Source organism: Accipiter gentilis, chromosome 4 (assembly GCF_929443795.1).
Source record: "Accipiter gentilis chromosome 4, bAccGen1.1, whole genome shotgun sequence".
Taxonomy (NCBI): domain Eukaryota; kingdom Metazoa; phylum Chordata; class Aves; order Accipitriformes; family Accipitridae; genus Astur; species Astur gentilis.
In genome coordinates this window covers 38,743,387-38,765,015 of record NC_064883.1, presented here as the reverse complement: position 1 = coordinate 38,765,015, position 21,629 = coordinate 38,743,387, and the positions used below count along the sequence as shown (strand labels likewise).

General features: G+C 45.3%; 1 protein-coding gene across 1 annotated transcript in view; it reads right to left on the bottom strand.

Annotated features, from left to right (window-relative positions):
- Window positions 1-21,629, bottom strand: part of CNPY1 (canopy FGF signaling regulator 1) — a 75,578-nt gene that overhangs the window by 36,830 nt on the left and 17,119 nt on the right. The window contains 1 exon segment of the mRNA XM_049798928.1: window positions 993-1,088. Coding sequence (XP_049654885.1) covers window positions 993-1,088 — 96 coding nt within the window.

Sequence of the window (21,629 nt, the reverse complement as noted above, 5' to 3'; positions counted from 1 at the left end):
TGCTGTTGGCAACAATGGTACCCTGAGCCTGAAGTTCTCACTGACAGTAAAGATAAACTTCTTGGAGTTGGACTTCAGAAGACTCAGACGTCTTAGCTTCTAATTCATCTCACCTCCTGCTGCCTTGGAAAGCTGTGGCCTCTTTCCAGATGTATCCTTGGACAGCTTGGTCCTCAGTGCTTCTCAGTGATAGCTTAGGAATAGACATGTAAAGCCAGGCCTGAGAAGCATCATCTCGAGAAGGCTGCTGCTGTTTACAAAGAAGCTTTCATCTTCATTATGCCTTAAATACTCGCTTAAGCCTTTTAATTTACAGACAGCGATGATGGAAAAGTCCATTATCTGAGTCAACAACAATCCTCTGAAATATTTGCTGAATGACCTAGCTCACCAAATGTTTCCAGAGGCTTTTTTATTTACATTTGTCTAGTATGATCTCTATTTTCCATGCTGCAAAATACATAGAGTAACCCAAGCTCTGCTCCTGGAAGTTGACAATGTGAGGGCTTGATCCAGCAAAATGTTGACCACCCTCGGTTGCCACCACAGGCAATGGAAGTTGAAGGTATCCAGCACCCACAAGAAGCCCATGGACAGCAATGGACAGCATTTGGACCTCCAGTGCAATGCCTGATTAGATAATGGTCTGTCTCTAGGTAGAAGACATATTCTCTCCCTCTCATTCTCCCTTTTTCTTTCTCTGTCTTAATAATGCGTGTAGCTCTGATTTATTTTTTATCAGGATTAACAATGGAGCAATACTGTTTCAAATATTAAAAAGGCAAAGAAATGTAGGTACTGAAAAGGAAGGAAAATACCTCAATTTCAAGCCTAAAGATTACTTTGGGTCCCAGAGGAAGCAGAAGCAATTTAGTGGCTGATACCCTTAGCAAGAAAAAAGGTTGTAAGATTAAGACCAACTGCTGTTTGGATAAGTGGTTGGTAATTGCACATATCAGCAATTATGTGCTGTCATATCATTTTTCTGTTACCTTACTCCTCTCTTGTGTCCCGTCAGGGTTTACTTGGAATGACCCTACATCTATGGTCCTCTTTGGATTCACCTTCTTAATGTCATACAACAGTGCCTCGCAAGTTCAAAGAAAAAAGAAGTCATTATTACAGGAGATGCCTGGTGGAGGTGCTCCTCTTCACAGAAGTAGCTAGAGGCTACTGCTATAATAACCCGGCTTCCAGAAAGAGAAATAAAGAAAGGCCTCCTGAACCTGCAAAACCCCCTCTTTGTCCTCCAGCCTCACAGGGGGAGAAGTGGGTGTGTGGGGAGAGAGTTTGAGCCCGGAGAGCTTTGAGCAGGGGAGGAGAGGGTTGTCTCTGCGCGTGGTTCGGGTGCCATCCCACCCACGATGCTGCAGCACCTGACTCCGGGTTCACGCTGGGGGGTCTCGGCGGGAGCTGGGGGTCCCGAGGCTTGCTTGATCCTGGCAGTACAGGTTACTATATTGAGTCCTCTTCAAATAAAAAGGGGGAGCTTGAGTTCACTGTATGTAGACTGCTTATAACTCCTGCCCCAGCTAGAGACATTTTGGGGGCTAATGGTGGCCCACCCTTGAGCTGAGCGGCGGGGTTCATTTCTGTAGCTTGTCAGAGGCTTTGCGTCACTCAGAAAAGCGAACACCATCAGAAACACCTTTTCTTTCACAGAAGTAACTGATTGCCCAGTAAAATGTCAAAAGATAACAAAGTCTGTTCCAGCTAAACTCATCTGTTCATTGCCTGAGGGAAGCCTCCAGCTTATATGGCACTGGGTACTCCCATGGAGCAGAAAATATTTAGCTTGCTAATCAGATTCAGGCAGGAGTTGTAGCTGCCGCTGTCTGCAGTGTGCCTACAGTATATATAGAGGGGACGGGTGGTAGCTGGCTTTCAGGTATCCCCGTACAGACCTGCAGCAACACCTCCGAGGTCAATGACTTCATAGGAACGTAAAGGAGAGCAGGGTTTTACACGGACATCCCACCGCACCAGCAGAGTGAGTCCTGTCTCTGCAAGGGCCATCCATCATGGTGAGAAGCTCTGGGAAGGACCAGCAAACCACTGCGTCAGGCTGTGGGAGATGCCAAACCCAGCTGAACGCAGGAGTCTTAGCAGTGATAGTGAAGTGCCACCTAACAGCTCATGGAAGAGCTAATACCCTTTGAAAAGCAGATAAAAGATTCATCAGCACAGATGAAGATATGAGGGCTAGGGCTTAGACAGCCTGTAGCTCCTGCCAAGAAATTGTGTGGAAGGTAGAAATGAATTTAAAAGGTTGAGTGGGGGCCAGCAAGTCAATAATTGAATAATCCCACCCAGATAGGAAACCAAAGCATAAACAAGAGTCTCCACATACTGACGAGTTAGCACTGGTTGCACTCTGGAAAGGATCCTAAAATAACAGAGATTCCTGGAGACAGAATAAACACATCTCTCAGTTGTCATCCTGAGCAGAGGGTAATTGCCTAGATGTCTGATTGACTCACTGCTAGAACTAAACACGTAATTCTCTGACATGCTGTCACCTCCTTTGCTGTACGTTTGAGGTTTTTCAGCAAAGCACATCAGGAATCAAAGCAAATGTCCACAAGGAAAGATGCATCTTGACCTTGAACTTTAATCACCGGCAAAGGGCTGAAAATGTATTTAAAAGAAGTCAAGTTACTGCATTCCTGAGAGCGACATTTAATCTCAAAATTCCCTGAGGGCTTATGCACATACGATCCACCTCCCCCCAACAGAGGAACATGGAGTTGCAGCCCCTGTCTGAGGGCTGGGGAGTTGGCGCGTGGCTTTCTGAGCTCCCCAGTCAGACCATGACATGGCCCTCAACTTTGCACCTGATCCCCATTTCCTTTCCCAGGGTTTCTTTCAGGGTTTCCTTCAGCACGTCTTTTCCCAGTTTGCAGTGCTGGAAGAGACGGAGGACCAAAGTTCCCAAGTTAGTCTTCCTTCTAGTTTTAGCAGCTCTTTTACCCTGAACCTGAGTGCTTGATGCCTTCTCAAAGTCGCCACAAGGCTCTTGGTTAATGATTCTATTGAGCGCTGAGCAGTCCTGTCTACCCTACTCATGCTTTGCTCCCTTCCCACCTCAGAGCTAGTCTCAGTTTCAGCCATGTTAAACATTTATTTACATAAATGTAAGAGAACCTACCCAAAAGCCTTAACACTGGAACGTTAATGTGAATTTTCAATAAGTCTTGGAAGTTGCAGGGTGCTGGATGACTGTCAACATAATACTGATTTTTCAAAAGTAAAATGACCTGGCCAAACCCTAGGCTGACCCCGCTCCTGGGAACGATGATGTGCTGGTTCAGGGTTCAATTCATAATAGATATAAAAAATAATACACTAAATGCAATGCAGTGTGAGTTCATGAAAGTACCTGTTTGCTAACTTGATATTATATACTGACGTGTAACAGACTCCTATAAAATAAATTGCTTGGTACTCTGTGACAGCTTAGGTACTGAACACAAACAAAAATTAACCTGGCACGTCATAGGTGAAGGGAAAATGTTTAAACAACAGGCCTTTAAAGGTAACTATAAAAGAAAACTACCAGTAGATTAAAGTAATTCTGAAAGAGTCCCGGTTCTAAGTCCTTGGTCTCTCATGTTATGCATTTGAGGAAAAACCCAAGATCATCATCAGAACGCACAGACTTTGGATGTGTGATTAACAGCAAAAAGATAGATTACAGATGTGGGGTGATCTGCATCACCTGGTGAGCTGTATGTGGGCAATCCGTGCAGTCAGACACAAAGTAATTCCTCAGCAGACAAGGAATGTTGGATGAGCTTCCATGCAGGCTGCACTGGAACCAGCCGCAAGTCAGCATGCAAAACGGGTAATGCAAAACCTGGGGAAAATCTGCGAGTGGCAGACTGGAGGAAAGAGGTCACATCACTTCCCAGTGTGGGTCTGCTATGGTCCCTGCTGTGAAACTGCCTCCAGGACACCAGCCCAGCACCACCGTCAGGTGATGGAGCAGGAGAGGCTCTGAGAAGCTCCACAAAAAGACAAGGAATCATGGCATGGGGCAGGTGGACGGGCAGCTGCTTCTTTTTCCACCCAGAAAAGGGACACTGGAGGCACAGGAGGGTGCAGGCACATGGCGAGGCAGTGGAAACCATGCATCTCAAATCTGGGTTGGTGGCCCAAGGATGAGACTATCTTCTCTACCTCTCTGCGTTTGAGAATTCACCCTGGATTGAACTGAATTCCAGGTCAGAGCAAGCTTGTGAGGCTGGTTTACAAACCTGTTCCCTCCCCTTGCCTCCAGCCTGTGCAGGAAAAAAGCATTTTCTAACAGAAACTTCAATGGAGCTATCACTTTGTGAGCACTGCAAATATATATATATATATATATATATATATGAAGCAACTTGTCTAATACATGTTCAAGATAGAAGTTTGAGATGTCAGAGAATTTTATCTGAGAAAAACAGGCATTCATGCACAAGAGGATAGCTTCAAACCTATCTACCTATCTATTGAACTCCAAGCTCTAGGTAGATAGAGAAATCAAGTGGAAGCTAAAGCAGGCGGACACATGTAAAATGATTCCTGCAGGCAGAGAAGAACAGGATGTCCCTACAAGTACTACTAACCTGAGTTTTGGAGAGAAAAGTGGCAATTACCCAGCCTGTGTCTCCTGCCTTCACACGCACGACCTCGGGAGTGAAGTGATGTGCTCAGCTGAGACAGTCAAACGTGCCCCAGGGGGCTGGAATGGCACACGTCTCCGCGGCAGCCAGCTCTTTTTCTACCCATGATGACCTACTCATCTTTCTCTTTTATTTTACTGTAGGAAGAATATTACAAGAACCCTGGGAAAAACGTTGCAGGAAGGTGTGCAGCACAGACAGGAGGAACCCTGCCCAAGCAGAAGACCAGGTGTTCTGTCAGTGCTCCCTTGGTCTGATTTCATACCAGTGATGATCAAAAATACATCCAGCAATTTAAAACCAGTATAAATGGGTCGTAGCTTAGTCTCACCATACAGTGAATTCCCTTTTTCTCCAAAATTATATTTGTCATTGTGCTGGTTTTGGCTGGGATAGACTTAATTTTCTTCATAGTAGCTAGTATGGTGCTATGCTTTGGATTTGTGCTGAAAACAGTGTTGATAATGCAGAGATGTTTTCATTATTGCTGAGCAGTGCTTACCCAGAGCCAAGGTCTTTTCTGCTTCTCACCCCACCCCACCAGTGAGCAGGCTGGGGGGGCACAAGGAGTTGGGAGGGGACACAGCCGGGACAGCTGACCCCCACTGACCCAAGGGATACCCCAGACCATATGGCGTCATGATCAGTATATAAAGCTGGGGGAAGAAGAAGGAAGGGGGGGACATTCGGAGTGACGGTGTTTGTCTTCCCAAGTCCCTGTTAGGCGTGCTGGAGCCCTGCTGTCCTGGAGATGGCTGAACACCTGCCTGCCCGTGGGAAACAGTGACTGAATTCCTTGTTTTGCTTTGCTTGTGTGCATGGCTTTTGCTTGAGTTATTAAACTGTCTTTATCTCACCTCATGAGTTTTCTCACTTTTACCCTGTTGATTCTCTCCCCCATCCCAATGTGGGGTGGGTGAGTGAGTGAGTGGCTGTGTGGGGCTGAATTGCTGGCTGGGGTTAAACCACGACAGCCATCAAGAACCTTCGCTCACAGAAAGTGCAAAGCCAGAAGGCTCTCTCCATTCATTTACATATTAAAACTAAACAGATGATGAAGCAGAAGCAATTACTGGAGACAGGAATAGTAGTTTTCTTAGTTATGTTTATTCATTTTCTTTTTGCTCATAGTGAAATCTATGCTCAACAGAAAGCAGACTGTTTCAGATACTTTTGTAAACGGTGTTTTACATCATCATACACTAGTATACAGCACATTAACTTGAAGTGATTTAACAGTCAAAATGAATGAGATAATGTAATGCAAAGGAAATGTGCGGTGACATCTTTTGCTCCTTTCACGAGCAACGCCTGCCTACACTCCTGTAGGGAGCCCCGACATTTCAGCTGTGCTGTGTCTGCCTCTCTGTTAGAGGAGAGGTTTGTCTGCAAAGCCAAGAGCTGAGCAACACCATGAGGCAGCGCTTAAGCAAAGGGTGCTGCTCCCCTGCCCTGAGCAAACAGAAGTTCCCCTCTGTCCCAGCAGCAAAGTTGGCCGTTGCAGCCTTATCTTCATGATTGCTAGTGGGATGGGTGCTCTCTCCCACCCAAAGCCCTCTGCGCAGAAGATGGATCCTGGAGATGATATTTTAAACTTCCATTTTCCCTTCAAGTGCCATTTGGATTTATTTTTTCTCTCTCCCACGTTGTTTCACATTAACTGTATTCAACTACAGGGAGTATCAGAAAATATTACCTTAGCTTGAGAATAGATTTGCTCTCAAGTGGCATCTTCCAATACTACTGATTTATACCCTTTTCCTGCATTGATCTGTTGGGAGCTTTCATCAGCTATATCTGACATAAACACTATTATTCTGTATTGCATTATACCCTAGAAATCCACTTAAATCCCTTTGCTCCTCAAATTAAAGCAATATGCATTACAGTGTCCTGATTTCCTTCTATTCTTGCATTTGCATTTTTGTATCATGCTCTAGATTACTCATGTATATTTTGGCATAGCATCTCCCTATTCATTTAAGAATATTGCCTTTAATCTTTGTTATACCTTGAAGCATACAAAATCCCGGCCCCAAAGGACGCATGGAGACATTTTGTTCCCACAGTGGCTGAATTTCTGTGGAAGTTATTTAAAGCAAATGTCATGTCGTTCAGAAGCCCAAGCCTTGTTCCAGGGCGATCCCGTGGACACCCACGATGCGCCTCTGGTCTCACTGCTCCACACAGCATGTGAGGTTCGTCTGCCGCACTGCAGATCACCGTGCTTTCGGGAAGGGACTTCTCCTCCTGCCACAGCGGCACAGACTGCAGCTCTGCAGCCAAAAGGCTTTAGCTGTGTGGCCATGCTGGGATGCCTGAGCTCCTCAGTAGTTTAACCACGGAGTTCATTTGCCTGCAAGCAGCTTTTTGATGGCAGAAATAGAGAAGCAGCTGTAGGCTGTACTTTTGCTGCAAGAGACAGGGTAGATTCGTTACATTGTTCTCATTCACTTCCAGCATCTTCTGACCATCAGAATGATCCACTATTGTATTTCTTACAAAACATAATGCTGCAAGAGTACACCTAATAATGTATCTTATAGTTAGGTTGTTTGGGTGGGGTTAGGATTTTTTTGTGGGTCTACATTACTTCCCAGATTTGTTCTGTGGTAGGACTCCATATAGGTCCAATGGTTGCCCAAATCAGATATTGATGGTTATACTGGAAATGTATTCAGTCAGCCAGCGCCCTGAGTTTGGTAAAGCTACATGACACATATCAAAGGGCAGGATTTTCCTTGAAAGAGAAGCTTCAGACTTTTCTAAGGTAGTATATAGGCACGTTGGTTCAGAGTTGCTCCATTTGATAGCCAGTCTAGATAACCTGGCATAATCTTTATTCTAGACTTTCCTGGATTATTACACCCCCAGAATGTGGTCCTAAGTAAAGCTGGTAGGAAAAGACATCTGTAATTTAGGGACAAGTAAGTCCTTCCATAGGTAGGAGGAAAGAGAGAAGACCCAGGCTTTATTCCAATTAAGGCTGAGACTGTCATGTTCAAAGTGGCCCTATTATTGTCTACACTCATTTTCAAACATCTACCGTAAGATATCTGAGATCTGGCTTAACGTTCTGAGCACCACGGACTCTGCAGGCAATTAGAGCACAAGGTGCACAGAGACACTAAAAATGCCCATTCGACAGGGATCAGGTCAGGCTCTCAAGAAACATCTTGAAAGCTGCAGCCCCTTACAAAGAGCAGCAAGCAACCCAGAATGCCCAGGAAGATCCAGTGGCATGTGCAAGGCGTGACCCATTGCACTGAGCGCATGCACCATGGCCTTTGGGTCCAGTGTCAGCAAAAACCTGAAATATCGACCATGGTGCTTGGAAGGGAGGAGCCTTTGTATAAGGCAGATCAGAAGCTGAAGATGGTTTGGCAAGAAAACCACTGACACCTGGAGTCATAGGGGAAATGTGTCTGCAGCTTCCACATCAGAAGAGGAAACCACTTTCTCCACCTGTATTTAGGCAATGCCCTTGTGCAGAGCCACTAATCAGCCCAGCATAGATTCACTCACAGCAGTAATGTGGAGCTCTCCTTTGGAGGACAGTCCAACATCATTGATGTACCCATGAGGACAGCATCTCCTGAAATCTCCCACAAAAAGCCCTTCCCTGGCCTGTTCACATACAAGAGCAAAAGACACTATTGCTGTTAAATTGAACAAAATTTTATATCCAACCCAAGCTGAAGAGACCCATCTCTGCTAATGTCCACTGGGCAAGGAGCAAAAAGGGCAGACAAAAAGACAGAGGGCTAACAAAAACAGTTATGTTGTGCCTATCAGAGCAAGCAAAATACCATTGCATATTCATTAAGATTTGTGCAAAAGTTCAGAAAATTCCCCCCAGTAACGTAATGGGTGATAATTCAATTTATTTATGTTTTTAAGGCATGAAGACTTGCTTTAATTTCCCTCAACTGTGCCTCTATTATTATTAATCTGCTTATCTTCTAAAAAGATCATCTAAACTACACTTCTATAGGGAATGTGATCTTTGGCCATGTAGGGCTTTGCAATTATCCAGTTCTGAATGAACTTGTTGTTAAAACATTTTTTAAGTCTAATGAAAACATTAGATCAATTCCTTGCAGTGATAGTTGTCATTAAATCAATAGTGTGTGTAAGTCCATTACACTGATATTTGACACGAACTGCCGTAGGTCTGCTAACAATGAAACCATACTGAAGCATGTCCTCTACTAAGCATATTTCATATGAGATAAAAATCTGTTAAGTCTACAGTAACCGCAACTTTTCTTCTTTAACTAAAATAAACAGATATCTGAAATGTTGCTGTAACTCACACTAGGACCACCATGATCACACAGGTTTTGGAGCCAGTCCTTTTATCACACCTTTATCACAGCTGTGCTCTCAAATCAGTTAGGAAAGCTTTTTTTGATTGTTTATCCATATGGATTACAAAGCACAGGCAGAGATTTTGTAATGAAGTTCTGCAAAGTGTGGAGGACCTGATCCTACCCCCTCCGAAAGCAACAGCACTGTCACCAACTTCAGTGGAAGTCGAACTGTTCCTCAAGTCCCTGGGAAAGGAAAGGTCTTCCCAAGGAGGAACAGCATCTCTGCATCACAGCGGAGCAGCTCGCGGGGGCAAGAAACACAACCAGACTCATTTCCCCACGGAGAATTGCAGTTTCTTTGTACATGCCGTTATACTGCAAATGGGAAAGATTATTGAAAGACCGCTGGCTCTGTGTTCTTTAAACTTTTTTCCAGTGGCCTGCAAACTCAATTTCCACTCCTACCATGGGTCCTTCAGAAACATCATCACTATCAATGCAATCCTGTGAGAGTGTGATGTCTGATGTACGTAATATATTATGGGATTTTTACCATGAGAGAAATATAAAACTTGGGAAAATGTCTAGCTGATGGAAAGACTGAAGTCCAGAAAAGAGCAACTTATCATGCCATTTCTTATGATTTATAAACCTAACAATTTTTCAGTAGTAGTATGTAACACTTGCTCACAGGCAAAGGACCTGTGAGTACACAAGTGTAAAGGGAAATAATGGTCAATGGCAGACATGAAAAGACCACTTTAAACTGAAAATTCAAACTAATTTATTTGAAAGATGTTAAAGATTTACTCTGGAGTGGGCAGAGGACCACTGGAACTCTTTATCAAACAATTATTGGAAATTTTGGCCCTCAGAAGTGGCATTTTTTCACAAGCAAATGAACTAATTGATAGAAAAAACCCCACCAAACAACACCTGAGACATTCTCTGAGACTTTCACTTCTCTAACTCTTGCAGCAGAAAATCCCGACCAGTGCAGAAGTGGAGCGACAACCCAAGCAGAGCAGGGTCCTGCCCTGCCCTGTGCTATGGCTCCCACTAACGGCAGCAAGGGAAAGCTCCGTCACTCCCAACAAGGCAAAGCGAGCACAAAAAAACTCTGCAAACGTTCTTCACCCCAGTTTTGGTGTTTGGTTTTTGAATGTCAAAAAATACAGTTACCAACTAGATTTTCCTGCACCGTTTCCACAGTCACAATATTAGTTTAACAGAAAATAATCTGACTATTAGTCTCCTTGGATGGGTTTTATCTCACCTTCAGACATCTGCAATGTAGACCTCTAGAGCTACACCCAGGGGAGCGAGATCCAGGGTGTGATTCCCATTGGCGGTCTGACCTATTTCAGGCACGGGATGAATCACGCTCTCAATTTCGCTGTTGACTTCTGCCTTGCCTGTACACAGAGCTGGGGTGACTGGTTCAGAAGCGTGGTGGAAATGTCCCGGTGTGACTGCAGGGAGATGCCACACGGAAAATAATGTCCTTGTGCTCAGCCGGGGAGGATGATGGTGGTTGAAACAAGGACGTTATGCAGGACTCCCCTTTAGGGAGCCGAATCGGGGGATCAGTGCCGTGGGATGGAGGTTCTTGTTTATGGTTGAGGAGAGCTTCAAGCCCCTTCACGTGAGGTCTTCAGATTTTGGTCAAGTCCATGTTCCAGTTCTGCTACAAGGGGGGAAATGTCCAAAAATCTCAGGTTAGAACTGGTAACTGTGGAAAGTGATGGGAAAATATTTTTGTTTTACATTTTGGTTCTGAGCACAATGGAGATTATCAAAACAGCTGAGTAATTTTCTGTTGGTAACACCACAGAGATATCTCCCCGCAATCATACGCAGAGACCAGGTGCAGGCTGTCCTTGGGTCCCACTTCTAAATCTCAGATACATTTTTATAAGGCCTCTGACTCAAGGAATAAACATGAGAGGATTACAGCTAATCAGATAAGTATGTCTTTATTTAACTGTAACATCAAAAATTAAGCTTGCAGTATGTTCTTAAGAGATAGAGTCTTCAATCTAATTCAAAGATTTTTTGAAAAGATTTTTTTCCTTTTAATTAAATCGTGTTGATTTTATTTGACATTTGATTTCAAGAGAACCGCCAGTGTTTCTCCTTCACCGTCTGTCTCAAATCCGTGTGTAACATGTCACAGCCAAAAGGCTACCCCGCTCCTCCTGAAGGTTGCTGTATTTTAGCTTCTCTGTGGGTCATACAGATCATCCTAGGTACCGATCAGTCACTTAAACATTTCCCACCGAAGATCCGCATTTTTATATAGTGCAGCAGAGCAATGTGCAGGTAGCACAGTATGCGTGGCACATATGTATGTGCAGGGAATGTAAACCTGCTGACACAAGGTAGGCTTTCCTCACACCGAGGAACAAGTTACGCTGGGATAAGCAACGCAGCAAATACTCTGCAAATACCAGGGAAGAGGTTTTGGCCAGCTTGTCCCCCTGCACTGGTCCGTGGTGGGGCCAGACCAGCACCCAACGGGTGCAGCCAGCAGTGGGAGGTTGAAGCAAAGTAATATTGCTCCTTTTCAGCAGCCTGTCCGTACTGCAATGTATTTTATATTTCAGCTCCAGGGATGAAGTCTCAGCCTTGGGTCTTCGTCTGGGTCAGTCCTCTGGTCTGGCCCCCCGCGTACTGCAGCACGTACCCGTGACGGTGGCACCGTGGGGGAGGCGGGAAGGGCAGAGCTTCCCCTCTTGATGGCAGTGCTCCTTGCAGGACCACAGTGGTGGCCTTTGGGGATCTCCTCGTCTTCGAAACCACATGCATAATTGCAGAGCCCAGGAAGGAACTTAGAGAGATACTCCATCTGTTAAAACACAGTGTAAGTTCTTTGAAGATGAGATCTGATGTATCCAACCATAAAAGAGCTAAAAAAGGGATGCTGTGCTATATAGAAGTAATTGCACAAACATATTAAGGTTGCAAATCAGGATCTCAGAAGTCAGAAAATGCCTGCCTTAGCATCAGCTGGGAAAGAGCCCTGTGTCCACTGAATTCCCCTCTCATTTTTTGCTGAAACTGGAAGCTGCCCAGTGAATGAGGCAGGGAATTTGAGGAGGAAGGAGACATGGTGAAGGCAGCTGAATGGTGTCCTGGGGAACTGGCTGCTATCACTGTCCCTGCTGAAGAGTTTCTCTGAGATACTGCCAAGTCATCCAAACCATACATCGAAAGCTTTGTCTCAGTAATTGTGTGGGATTTTGTTTTTTGAATGCATAAATTAATGCCCCAAGTTCTGATTCACAAAACTGCTGAGCACTCGTTGCTGTGAAAGAAAACAAGGGCACTGTCCTTCTAGCACATAAAGTGCTAGAGAACGTGAAGTGTTCAGAAAAATCAGGTCATTAGGCATGCAAATTGGGTCATCAAAATTAGTGGATCTTTTTGACATTAATCTCTCTAGACTTCTTCCTGGGAAAACAGGGAGATCCCATACCCTACAGGAGAGTTGTGAACTAAATTAATTTAATGTTTGTTTCCCCACCAGCTCCCACTCCATCTGATGCTGATGCTATTTGCATGTCAGGCGAGCTGTTTCCATCTCTTCCTCGCTCGCTGCAATCACTGAGGACACGGTCGAGGCATGGATTGCTGCTGTACCGCTATGGAGCATCCCCAGTCCTGGGCAGACACGGAACGGGAGATCTGTCCCGGCCCCTACAGCCACACCAGGCACCTCTGGTGCTGATGGCTCCATCTGGGCTGCTGAGCACTATGATTTTAGCTCCCAAATTCTCAAATTTGGTCACATTTGAGCATTGTCTCACATGTCCAGAGTATCGTGAAGGCCAGAATGACCTTCCCACTGCCCAGCTTTAGGGCAGTGCTCCACTACGTAGAGCTTCCCAACAGCAAAACCAACTTCTGAATGCGCTTGTTACTCAAGGTGGTTCTGCTCCCCTTCCATTTAGACAAGCCCAAGTCTATTATCCCCAAAGTAAAATGTTAAAACTCCTACCGCAGAGGTTTAAAGTAAGCATTTCTCAGAACAAAGAGCTTATTCAGCTTGAAAAGACTTACTACCTACGGAGAAGTACTAACGCCTTAGCTCCCTGCCTCTCCAGTCCCCGGCATCTGGGGGCCGTCTCAGTCACTGCTCAGCCTGCCGCCCCAAATCCTGCTGCCGGCAGAGGCAGCAGGGTGGGACCCCTCCAAACTGCTGTGCCTCCCTCACCCACGGCTTTGTCAAGGGATTCAGGGAGGGAGGTACGGCTGCATCTGAAGCCACGGTGTTCATCAGGGAGGACTTATTTCAATATGTTGTTGAAACTATCTGATGTCAGGTTATGTGTCTCAGGGGGACACGCGTTTCGTGTAGTTTGTTATGCCATCTGTTAAGAAATGCAGCCACTCGTCTCTCCGCTACATGACCACAGATGGGGAGTTTTTCCCCCTGTGTGCATTACTGTCAATATATGCCAAAGCCTTCTTAGCTGGAGCCAGGTGGAATCACCACCACGATGAGCGCGCCTGGGAAGAAGGGTGCTGCACGGGTCTTCCCGAGCACCTTGGCTCACGACGTGCAGATGAGCTTAACGAACAAAGCCAGGCTACACCAGCGACGTCTGGTCCCCAAAATCCCTCTGGCTTGCAGGGTGTCGAGCGATGACTCCAGCCGTGGACCTCAAGGAGAAGGTCACACAGCTTCGTGCAACACGGCACGTGGCCCCGGTTGCAGATTGGACCCTCCTGTTGGCTGCTGTGGATGGTGCTTGCCCCAAATCATCATCTGGCAACAGCACTGTGAACCTCAGATGCAGAAAAAAATCTGAAGCCTCAACAGTTGCCTCTGTGGAGATGCCGCAGCTCTCAATGAAGGCTTGGTGCGCGCTTAACTAAACACCACATCTCCAGCACTCCAGACTGTGAAGGAAACCGTGCTCTGCTGACTGACCGACAGTCCTGCAGGGAAAAAAGCAAACACAAAGCGAGCAGCAAGTCCCCCAACGGCTATAAGCGCTATTGACTTAAGCATCAATAACGGTCCTTTTTTTCAGGGGTGATTATCGCACCTTTTAATATTGAGCTGACACTTTTCCAGCATGACTGGGTCCATTCCTGAGCCTGCGGGTTGGAAATTTTAAAGGAAGGTTTTACAGAAAGGGGTCTGTAACTGGAAGTTTTATTGAAAACTGGAAGTTTTACAGAAAGGGGACGTTGGTTAGGAAGGGAAGTTTTACAGAAAGGGGACTGCAAAGCCAGCCTGTTCTGCTCACCCTCCACTCACTGGTGTCTTTGGGGCAGGTATTTCACCCAAGCAGAATAGGAGCTGGTATCAGATTTATTTTCACTGGAAAGCAAATGGTCGCCCTGCTCTCGCGGCACTACTCCCATCACATGGGTGGCAGCGCCCGGCGGCGTTCCCCAATGCAAGCAACACTGCTGTCCTCCGGGAAGACCCAAGCAGCAAAGCAGCTCCCTGGGGATGAGGAAGCACTTCTGAGGCTGGTGGGAATGCTGGAAAGTCTGTCTGAAAACTGAACCAAAAAATACTATTTTTTTTCTACCAGTGTTAGAAAGATCTTTCCCCTCCGCCCCCAGCCCTGCTCCCAGGTGCAGGTGGTGCTCAGCCCTTCTGCAAACCCACTTTCAAAGCTCAGACCTGGGATGCTGCCTTGGGAGGCAGCATTTTGGGGTACCAGCGGGTGTTTGTGTCTCACTTCTTTATAAATGCTCAGCTGGCCTCGGGAAACCAGCGGTGCCACAGTGTGGTCCTGAGGCACCAAATGACCAACGCTTGCCCATCCTGGATTTTTACAGCCAAATGCAACTTTTGGCTGATGTCCAGTTCGTGCAGCGAGAAGGCAGATGCTCTACACAAAGATTTCACCAGTAGTCTGAGTGGACTTCAGGCGCCTTCCTCCCATCTCACACTGCAGGACTGGGGCTTAATTTAGCAAGTGACATAACCAAATCAAACAGTGAAAGCACTTTAATAGAATACTGTGCCTAGTGGAAAGGATATCTTAATTTGCAGATATCTTCTTTACTTCTGCCATTAATTTACTTCTGCCAGAATTTAAGTTTGCACATACCCATGGAAAAAACCCCAATGACTTATAAAACCCTTTTCAAATAAACAGGTATCTTATATCATGCACATATGTCTTTGAGGGATATAAAGTCCTGTATCTAACGTAACTTCCAGCAGAGCTCTGCCTACCATGAACTCTCAGTAGGGACCGCCCATGCACATTTATTTTGAGTGCCCACGTATTGCACCTGCGTCTCTGATGGAATGGCAAGGAGTCATCTGGCAGGATCCCCCGGCTTGGGAATGCTTCAGCCACGGACCAAGTTCATCAGAACTTATGCAGAGCCTCATGTAGCCAAAGTTTTCCTCCACATCTCTTACAACTGGGAGGCTGCCAGTGCTACATCTGCCTCTACACGTTACGAGTGCTGTAACAAATACTGGGACTCCAAAAAATAGGGCCTCAGGAGAGAAAAGATTAGGCACAACCCTTAAAAAAGTGAAATCTTTGTGTTTTAATGACCATATTCATATCCCAGCCTCTGTCAAGCTTTTCACACAGTGCTTTGGGTGGGGGGCAGCCAAGAGTCATGGCACCTTCGAAGGAGCTGCTGGTTGAAGGAGCGCATCCTTAGACACCATGAAGGAGAGCAACAACACAGGCCTTCAAGAGGAGAAACACTGGCTCCTTTCTGCACCTGTATAATTCCCCAGATGGACACCCACCAGGTTCCCAGATTTAAAATCTGAAAATACGAGCTGCAGCAGCCGCAGCGGCTGGAGGAAGCTGTGACAAACTATTTTTCCATCATGTCACTGAAAAAAAAAATTGGAAATGGAAGAGAAGATGGAATAGAAATAGAAAAAAAATAGAAATGGAAGAGTAAAAGCTGTGGGGAGGCCAGGATGGAAAGGAAAGGAGTAAAAGTGAGAGACAGCTTAGAAGGAAAAAACACCCACTTGCAATCCTGAAAATGAGTAAATTTGGAGTGAAATAACAATTCTGCTCTTTCAGAAAATTGCAGAAAAACCCCTAACAAAAAAACCCTAGATAGGCAAAAATGCTGGCCCAAATAAAAACTCATGATTTCCTCAATTTTTTAGGCAAATGACCAGCAACATGGCAACTTTTGTGCATCGATCCTTAGGAAACAGCACTCCCCCCGACTCATGTCAAGAAGGACAAGGGATTAGCTCAGGCACTGAGGAGCTGACATAGTTAAACACTGCTGCTGGCAGATACAATCCAGTTTATGACTGAGGTTGTAAAAACACGCATGAAAGCAAATTCGTAAGAAAGATACTCTAATGAAGATGTATAGAAGGGCTGTAATGCCATGTAGCCTCTTGATAGCTAAGGCCCTGATCCTGCAAATTAAGCTAAGCGGTGAAGTTAATCAGATGCATAAGCATTTGCAACATCAGTGGTTTTTTTTTTTCTTCCCCAAATGAGCTAAACTCAAAAAGCCTTGGTTTAAATTACACGAAGATATTAGCAACGTTGGTTCTTTATTAGAAGCAGTTTATTCATTCAGGGTGTACAGTACGGAGCAACATGCCTGGCATGGCTAGTGATGCGTGAACCTGAAGGGGAAGAAATCCCTTTGCATTCCCTTCACAGCCAAGTTGCACAACAATTCAGGCTACTGCCTCAGCAGCCAAATGGGCAATTTTCCAAGCCTAAAAGTCAGCAACGAACCCAAGTGTTAAGGCAGCTTTGTTCTCCCTTAAAGCTGACCAGATACTCCTGGAAAGCTCCCTCAGATCATTTTGCTTCCTCCCCATCTTCTCCCTGACAGCCTCTTTCACTAGGCGAGTACAACCTTGATGTCGTATTTCCCAGCCCTCTGCTCCGAAGCAAGGGGTGAAAACCTCACGCGGCTTCACAGGGTCAACGGCAAAACCTTTGGCTCATGGCAAAGCTATAAATTTCCTGGTGAGGATGACAAAATTAGAACAATGCACCTGAGAGACGAGGAGAAGAAAAAATCCAGGCTCTTCGACAGCTCATCTCCTATCTCAGAGGTAAGTTTAAAGCTGTGGCAAATGCGTGTTAGCAGCAGGCACGGCAGGGTAACCCTCAGGAGCCATCCTGCGCTTGCCTTCATGGCAGAGAATGAAATACTAACTCAAAGCAGCAAATCCCGCTTATAATTCGCACACCTCAAAGACATCACTAAAATCATCTCTTTTGTTCGATACAGGATGTCTGGTTCAAAGAGAGAGAAAAACTGTCGAAAGCTCAACAGGCAAAGGAGAGTGAGAAGTCCTCTCCATGAGCAGAGCATCTCTGTGATCGTAATATAACACAATCAAGGCTGGAAGGCCAGAGGACCTTGTTGTCCTCTCAGCACACCCGTCAGCACCCTGGTAAGATTTTTTGCATTGATCAGTTGAACGGTAATGGTTTCCCGTTTCGGTACATTTTGAGAGAGAATAACAAAGTGCCCGAGCAGCATCCATCAGGTATGCTCATGAGATGATCAGGGTCTGCCTCCTTCACAGTGAAATGTAGGCAATGTTGGGATGGGATGTTTGAGCTACACTGTAATACACAGCAATGCTGTATAAAGGGGAAAATTGTGTAAAACCTTTTAGAAGAAAATTACTTTATTCAGGAAGAAATACAACACCGAGGGGAAAGAGGAATACAAAAGGAACAAGTGAACAAATGGCTCTTGTTTTTCTCCACCATTTTTTAAGAGGCTTAAGTGAAAATTTTGAAATATAATTTTCAGCTAATTTCCAATTTTTCTCAATATATATCCTCTCCATTTTCTACTGGCTCTGACAAGATTAATTTCTCATCCAAGCATTCCAGGAACATCCTTGACTAGTAATGCCTATTTAACAAATATTTTCATCCCATACCACGGCTGTACTTAGCTCTTTCATAGCCAGTCTATGCTGAATGGCCACAATGCATTTAGAAACCAAGAATGCCTATAAATATTTCACTGTGTATGACCTGAAATTTCAAGGAAACCCCCCAAATTCAATGGTCACTCGTGGTCACTCATGACTTAAATTTTGTAGCAGGAGCAAAGGATCTAACCTTGTCTTTGAATCTTGGTCCCATATCAAGAAGCAAGACGGCAATGACAAGAGTGAAACAGCATTACATGCAAAGGTATAATTTCTAGTTCCCCAGCCACAAATGTACAGAAAATATTTTGAGTACTTGTAATTGTTCTCGCTCCCTTTTTCAGTCTTGGCTCTACATAGCTCTTACTGGTCATTCCTGGAGATAAATACTGTGCCAGATGGACTTTTGTTCTGATGTGGTACACAACTTCTTACACGGTGTAGGATCAAGACCTAGCTTTTCAAAATTTCCCAAGTTTGGAAGTGTTGGAAAAATAGAAAAGAAAAAGAAATGCCATCAATCTAGTAACATTTTTAAGTTCAGGGTTTTGTTTTTTTCCATTCTTCCCTGCACCATTTACAATAACCAGAAAAGTATTAAATAGTTACAGAGTGGCAAGAGGAAAAGCAGAGGGAAAAAGGAAAAGAAAAATCCCTAATAGCTCATTTCATTTCCTACAAGGCAAAAAGAGATGAAGCAAGTATTAAAATTCTTCTAAGAAGTGAAAATAAACGCTAAGAATGATTAGCAAAACAATGCTGTTTCATTTCAAAACTGCAAGAGAAAATCTGCTCCTTTTTTTTTTTTTTTGATTCATTACAGTGGAATTAAATTAATTCAATTCATTCATGAGGTAACCTCTTCATTCCAGTCTAACCCCTCCACATCAGAGCGCCGGATGAAGGGGACATGGAAGGAAAAGAAGAGGGGGCTTCCTGGGGTGCTTTGTGCCGAGGCTATTTTGGGTTGCATAGCAGCTGGTGGGCAACTGTGGGCAGCATCTATAAGCTATAGCAACGCTTGGGGTGATGGCTGGCAGTTGTGCCAGCCCTTGGATCAGTCCCGAGGCCCAGAAACGCAGGGCCATCACGAAGCTGTTTTCCTCCCTTGTCTTGCGTTGAGCCTCCTGGGAGGCACAAGACAAAACCTGGCGCTGACATTCTTGATCTCTATCAGCCAGAGCTTCCACACCCAAAACTCACAGAGACATCCACCCCATATGCAATCACAGAATTGGACCAATGTGTTTCAGAGATCACTCTTTTCTTACAGTCAGAACGATAACAAAGTCTACATGTATGTCAGCTCTTTGGAACAACTGCTGGAACAAGATCAAATTGGTAGGCAGGATGTTTAGTCCAACAAAGCCTGGCTTTCAAACCAGAAATGTTTGATAACAGCGCTCCCTCAGATTGCTGCAGAAGATCCCTTTTGCTAAATTCAGGCACTAAACAGCACTGCTGACCTGTTTTGTTTACAGGATACCCAGCACGGTCTGAAACCACTTTCTGAAATAATCTGTTTAACACAACTCCACAGCTGCTGTGCAAATGTAAGGATTGAACATGAGCTGGTACTTGTGCAATCACTAAGACATTTGATCTTGAGTTGATTCATGTGGACAATGTAAATATGTAGGTGAGCAGGTTCTGGGAGGTACAATTCAAAGTCAGCACCTTGGTACTGGAGCAGGCAGCGCTGGTTCGTGACTGCCAGCAAACGTGCATTTTGGCATAGCTCCTGCTGGAAGGAGAGGAATGCCATCCTCAACCCCTGGCTTCTGAATAACTAAACACAAAATGCTTGTCAAGAAAAAAAAAACCACCAAAATTAATCTTTTCTTTAAGTGGCTGCCAAACCTGAGGTAGACAAAACATTGAGCGGGGGAAAGATGCTGCAGTTTTCCCTGCAAATCTCTAACCGCAGAGAGCACTTGGCCACGGCTCTCCCCCAGATTAGCGAGAAGGTCAGCAGCTCCCATCGAAGAGCAGCCTTTGCTCTGCAGCTGCAGCCTGAGACCTGTCGGCTTCATCAGCTGGAACTGAAACCTTCCCCAAACCCTCCGGCTCCACCTGGGAGCAGGCAGCCCAACCTGAGCTCAGGCCGGACTCATACGGAGCCCGGTGCCGATCGGTAAGTGTCCTTCCTCCCATTAGCATCTGCAAGCTGGCACCTACGCTGGAGAGAAACAGCACTTGCTGCCCTGTCACGGGTCTGCTCCAAGGAAAGTGATACCAGGGACCTAAACGAATGGAGAACCCGGGACCCTCAGCAGCAGAGCCTCCTGCCTTGCCTGCGTGAAGCTCCAGCCAGGTCGCACCAGCGCGAGGCTGGAATTGGAGTTACCATGGCAAACCAGCCGGCATGAAGTGACCTCATTGGAGACTTCCTCCTTACAGGATTTCTGGGGGATGCGGGAAAGCTGATTGTAATGCTAATTTTCTTACAGGACTGCAGTGCTGTGCCTATGTCAGATGCTGAGCATCGCTGGTTGCAGGACCGGTCCCCTCCCCCTCAGGGACTCGGAATCCTGCTTTAAGTCATCAGTAAAAATAGGGTTTCACTAATCCCTGGTTGATTGCATCACAGGAGTATCGCACATACACACACATAGAGCAGCGTCTGCTCCGGAGAGATCCAGAGCAAGGATTTGGGGACTGTAAGGAGGTTTGGGCCGCAGCTTGCAATGGCTTCAGCATTGGTGGCTGAAGTCAGGTCTCTGTGCGTCTTATAAATGCTCTCATATTAAGCATAGTCTCCTCATCCCACAGCAGAGGTGAACACTGGTTCCAAAATAACCTTAAATGCAACCCAAATGGTTGGAGGTGGCTGGTCTGCTTGGACAGCAGTTTTGGAAAGTGTTATATATATATGTGTGTGTGTGTGTGAAGGGATGTATATGGGACATCCTAATATAAACAAATACTGAAAATCTCTGCCTCCACGTCAAGATTCATTGATGAACCTCTAGGCATAGCTAAGGTTGGGATTTTTGCTGCTGTACCAACAGTTGCACCAAGATGTTTTGGTGACCGAATGATGTCCCTTCCATGACCTTGCCCTGCATCAATCTTGTTCATGATTTGACTTCCTCTGATCTCATTGTGCTCAAACATACCTTAAGTCCAAGGCAGGCACACCTCTTGGAACCTGGTCGTACTGATTCCTGGTCTCAAGCAGTCCTGCAAGCTCTCCTAAAGCACACAGCCTTGCAATTAAGAGGCACCACACCTGCAGAGGACCAAGGGTTCAAGCTCTATGAAGGTGTGCAGTCAGAGGGGAGGCAGCTGCTCCCACATCAGTGGGTAGTCCCAGGGCATTTACATATCCAGGAAAACTGTTCTGATTTCACACAAAGAAATCAGATCTATATGACAAGATCTATATAAAAGATCTATATGACACTTAGAATTTATCTGCTTTAAGGTTTGGGGTTTTTTTCCCCTGTTTCTTACATTGGTCATTTCTCAGTTTCTGTTTCTATAGGTCTCCAAGATCGGAAGGGACGGTGGCAATTATTTTGTCTCATCTCCTGCACTGAAGAGGCAACAGAGTTTCATCAAGCCTTGTGCTGACTATTATTTCTGTCTGAGCTAAGAAACATTGCTAAGTAAACATTCTACTCCTGATTTAAAGACTTCCACTTGTGAGGAAGCCACCACATTTTTAGGTATAAGCACATATGTACGTTTATGCATACAAGCATCTCTTTTAGCATTTACAGATTTTCCAACAGGAATGACCCGAAAAGGCCCAATCCAGGAAGGAAT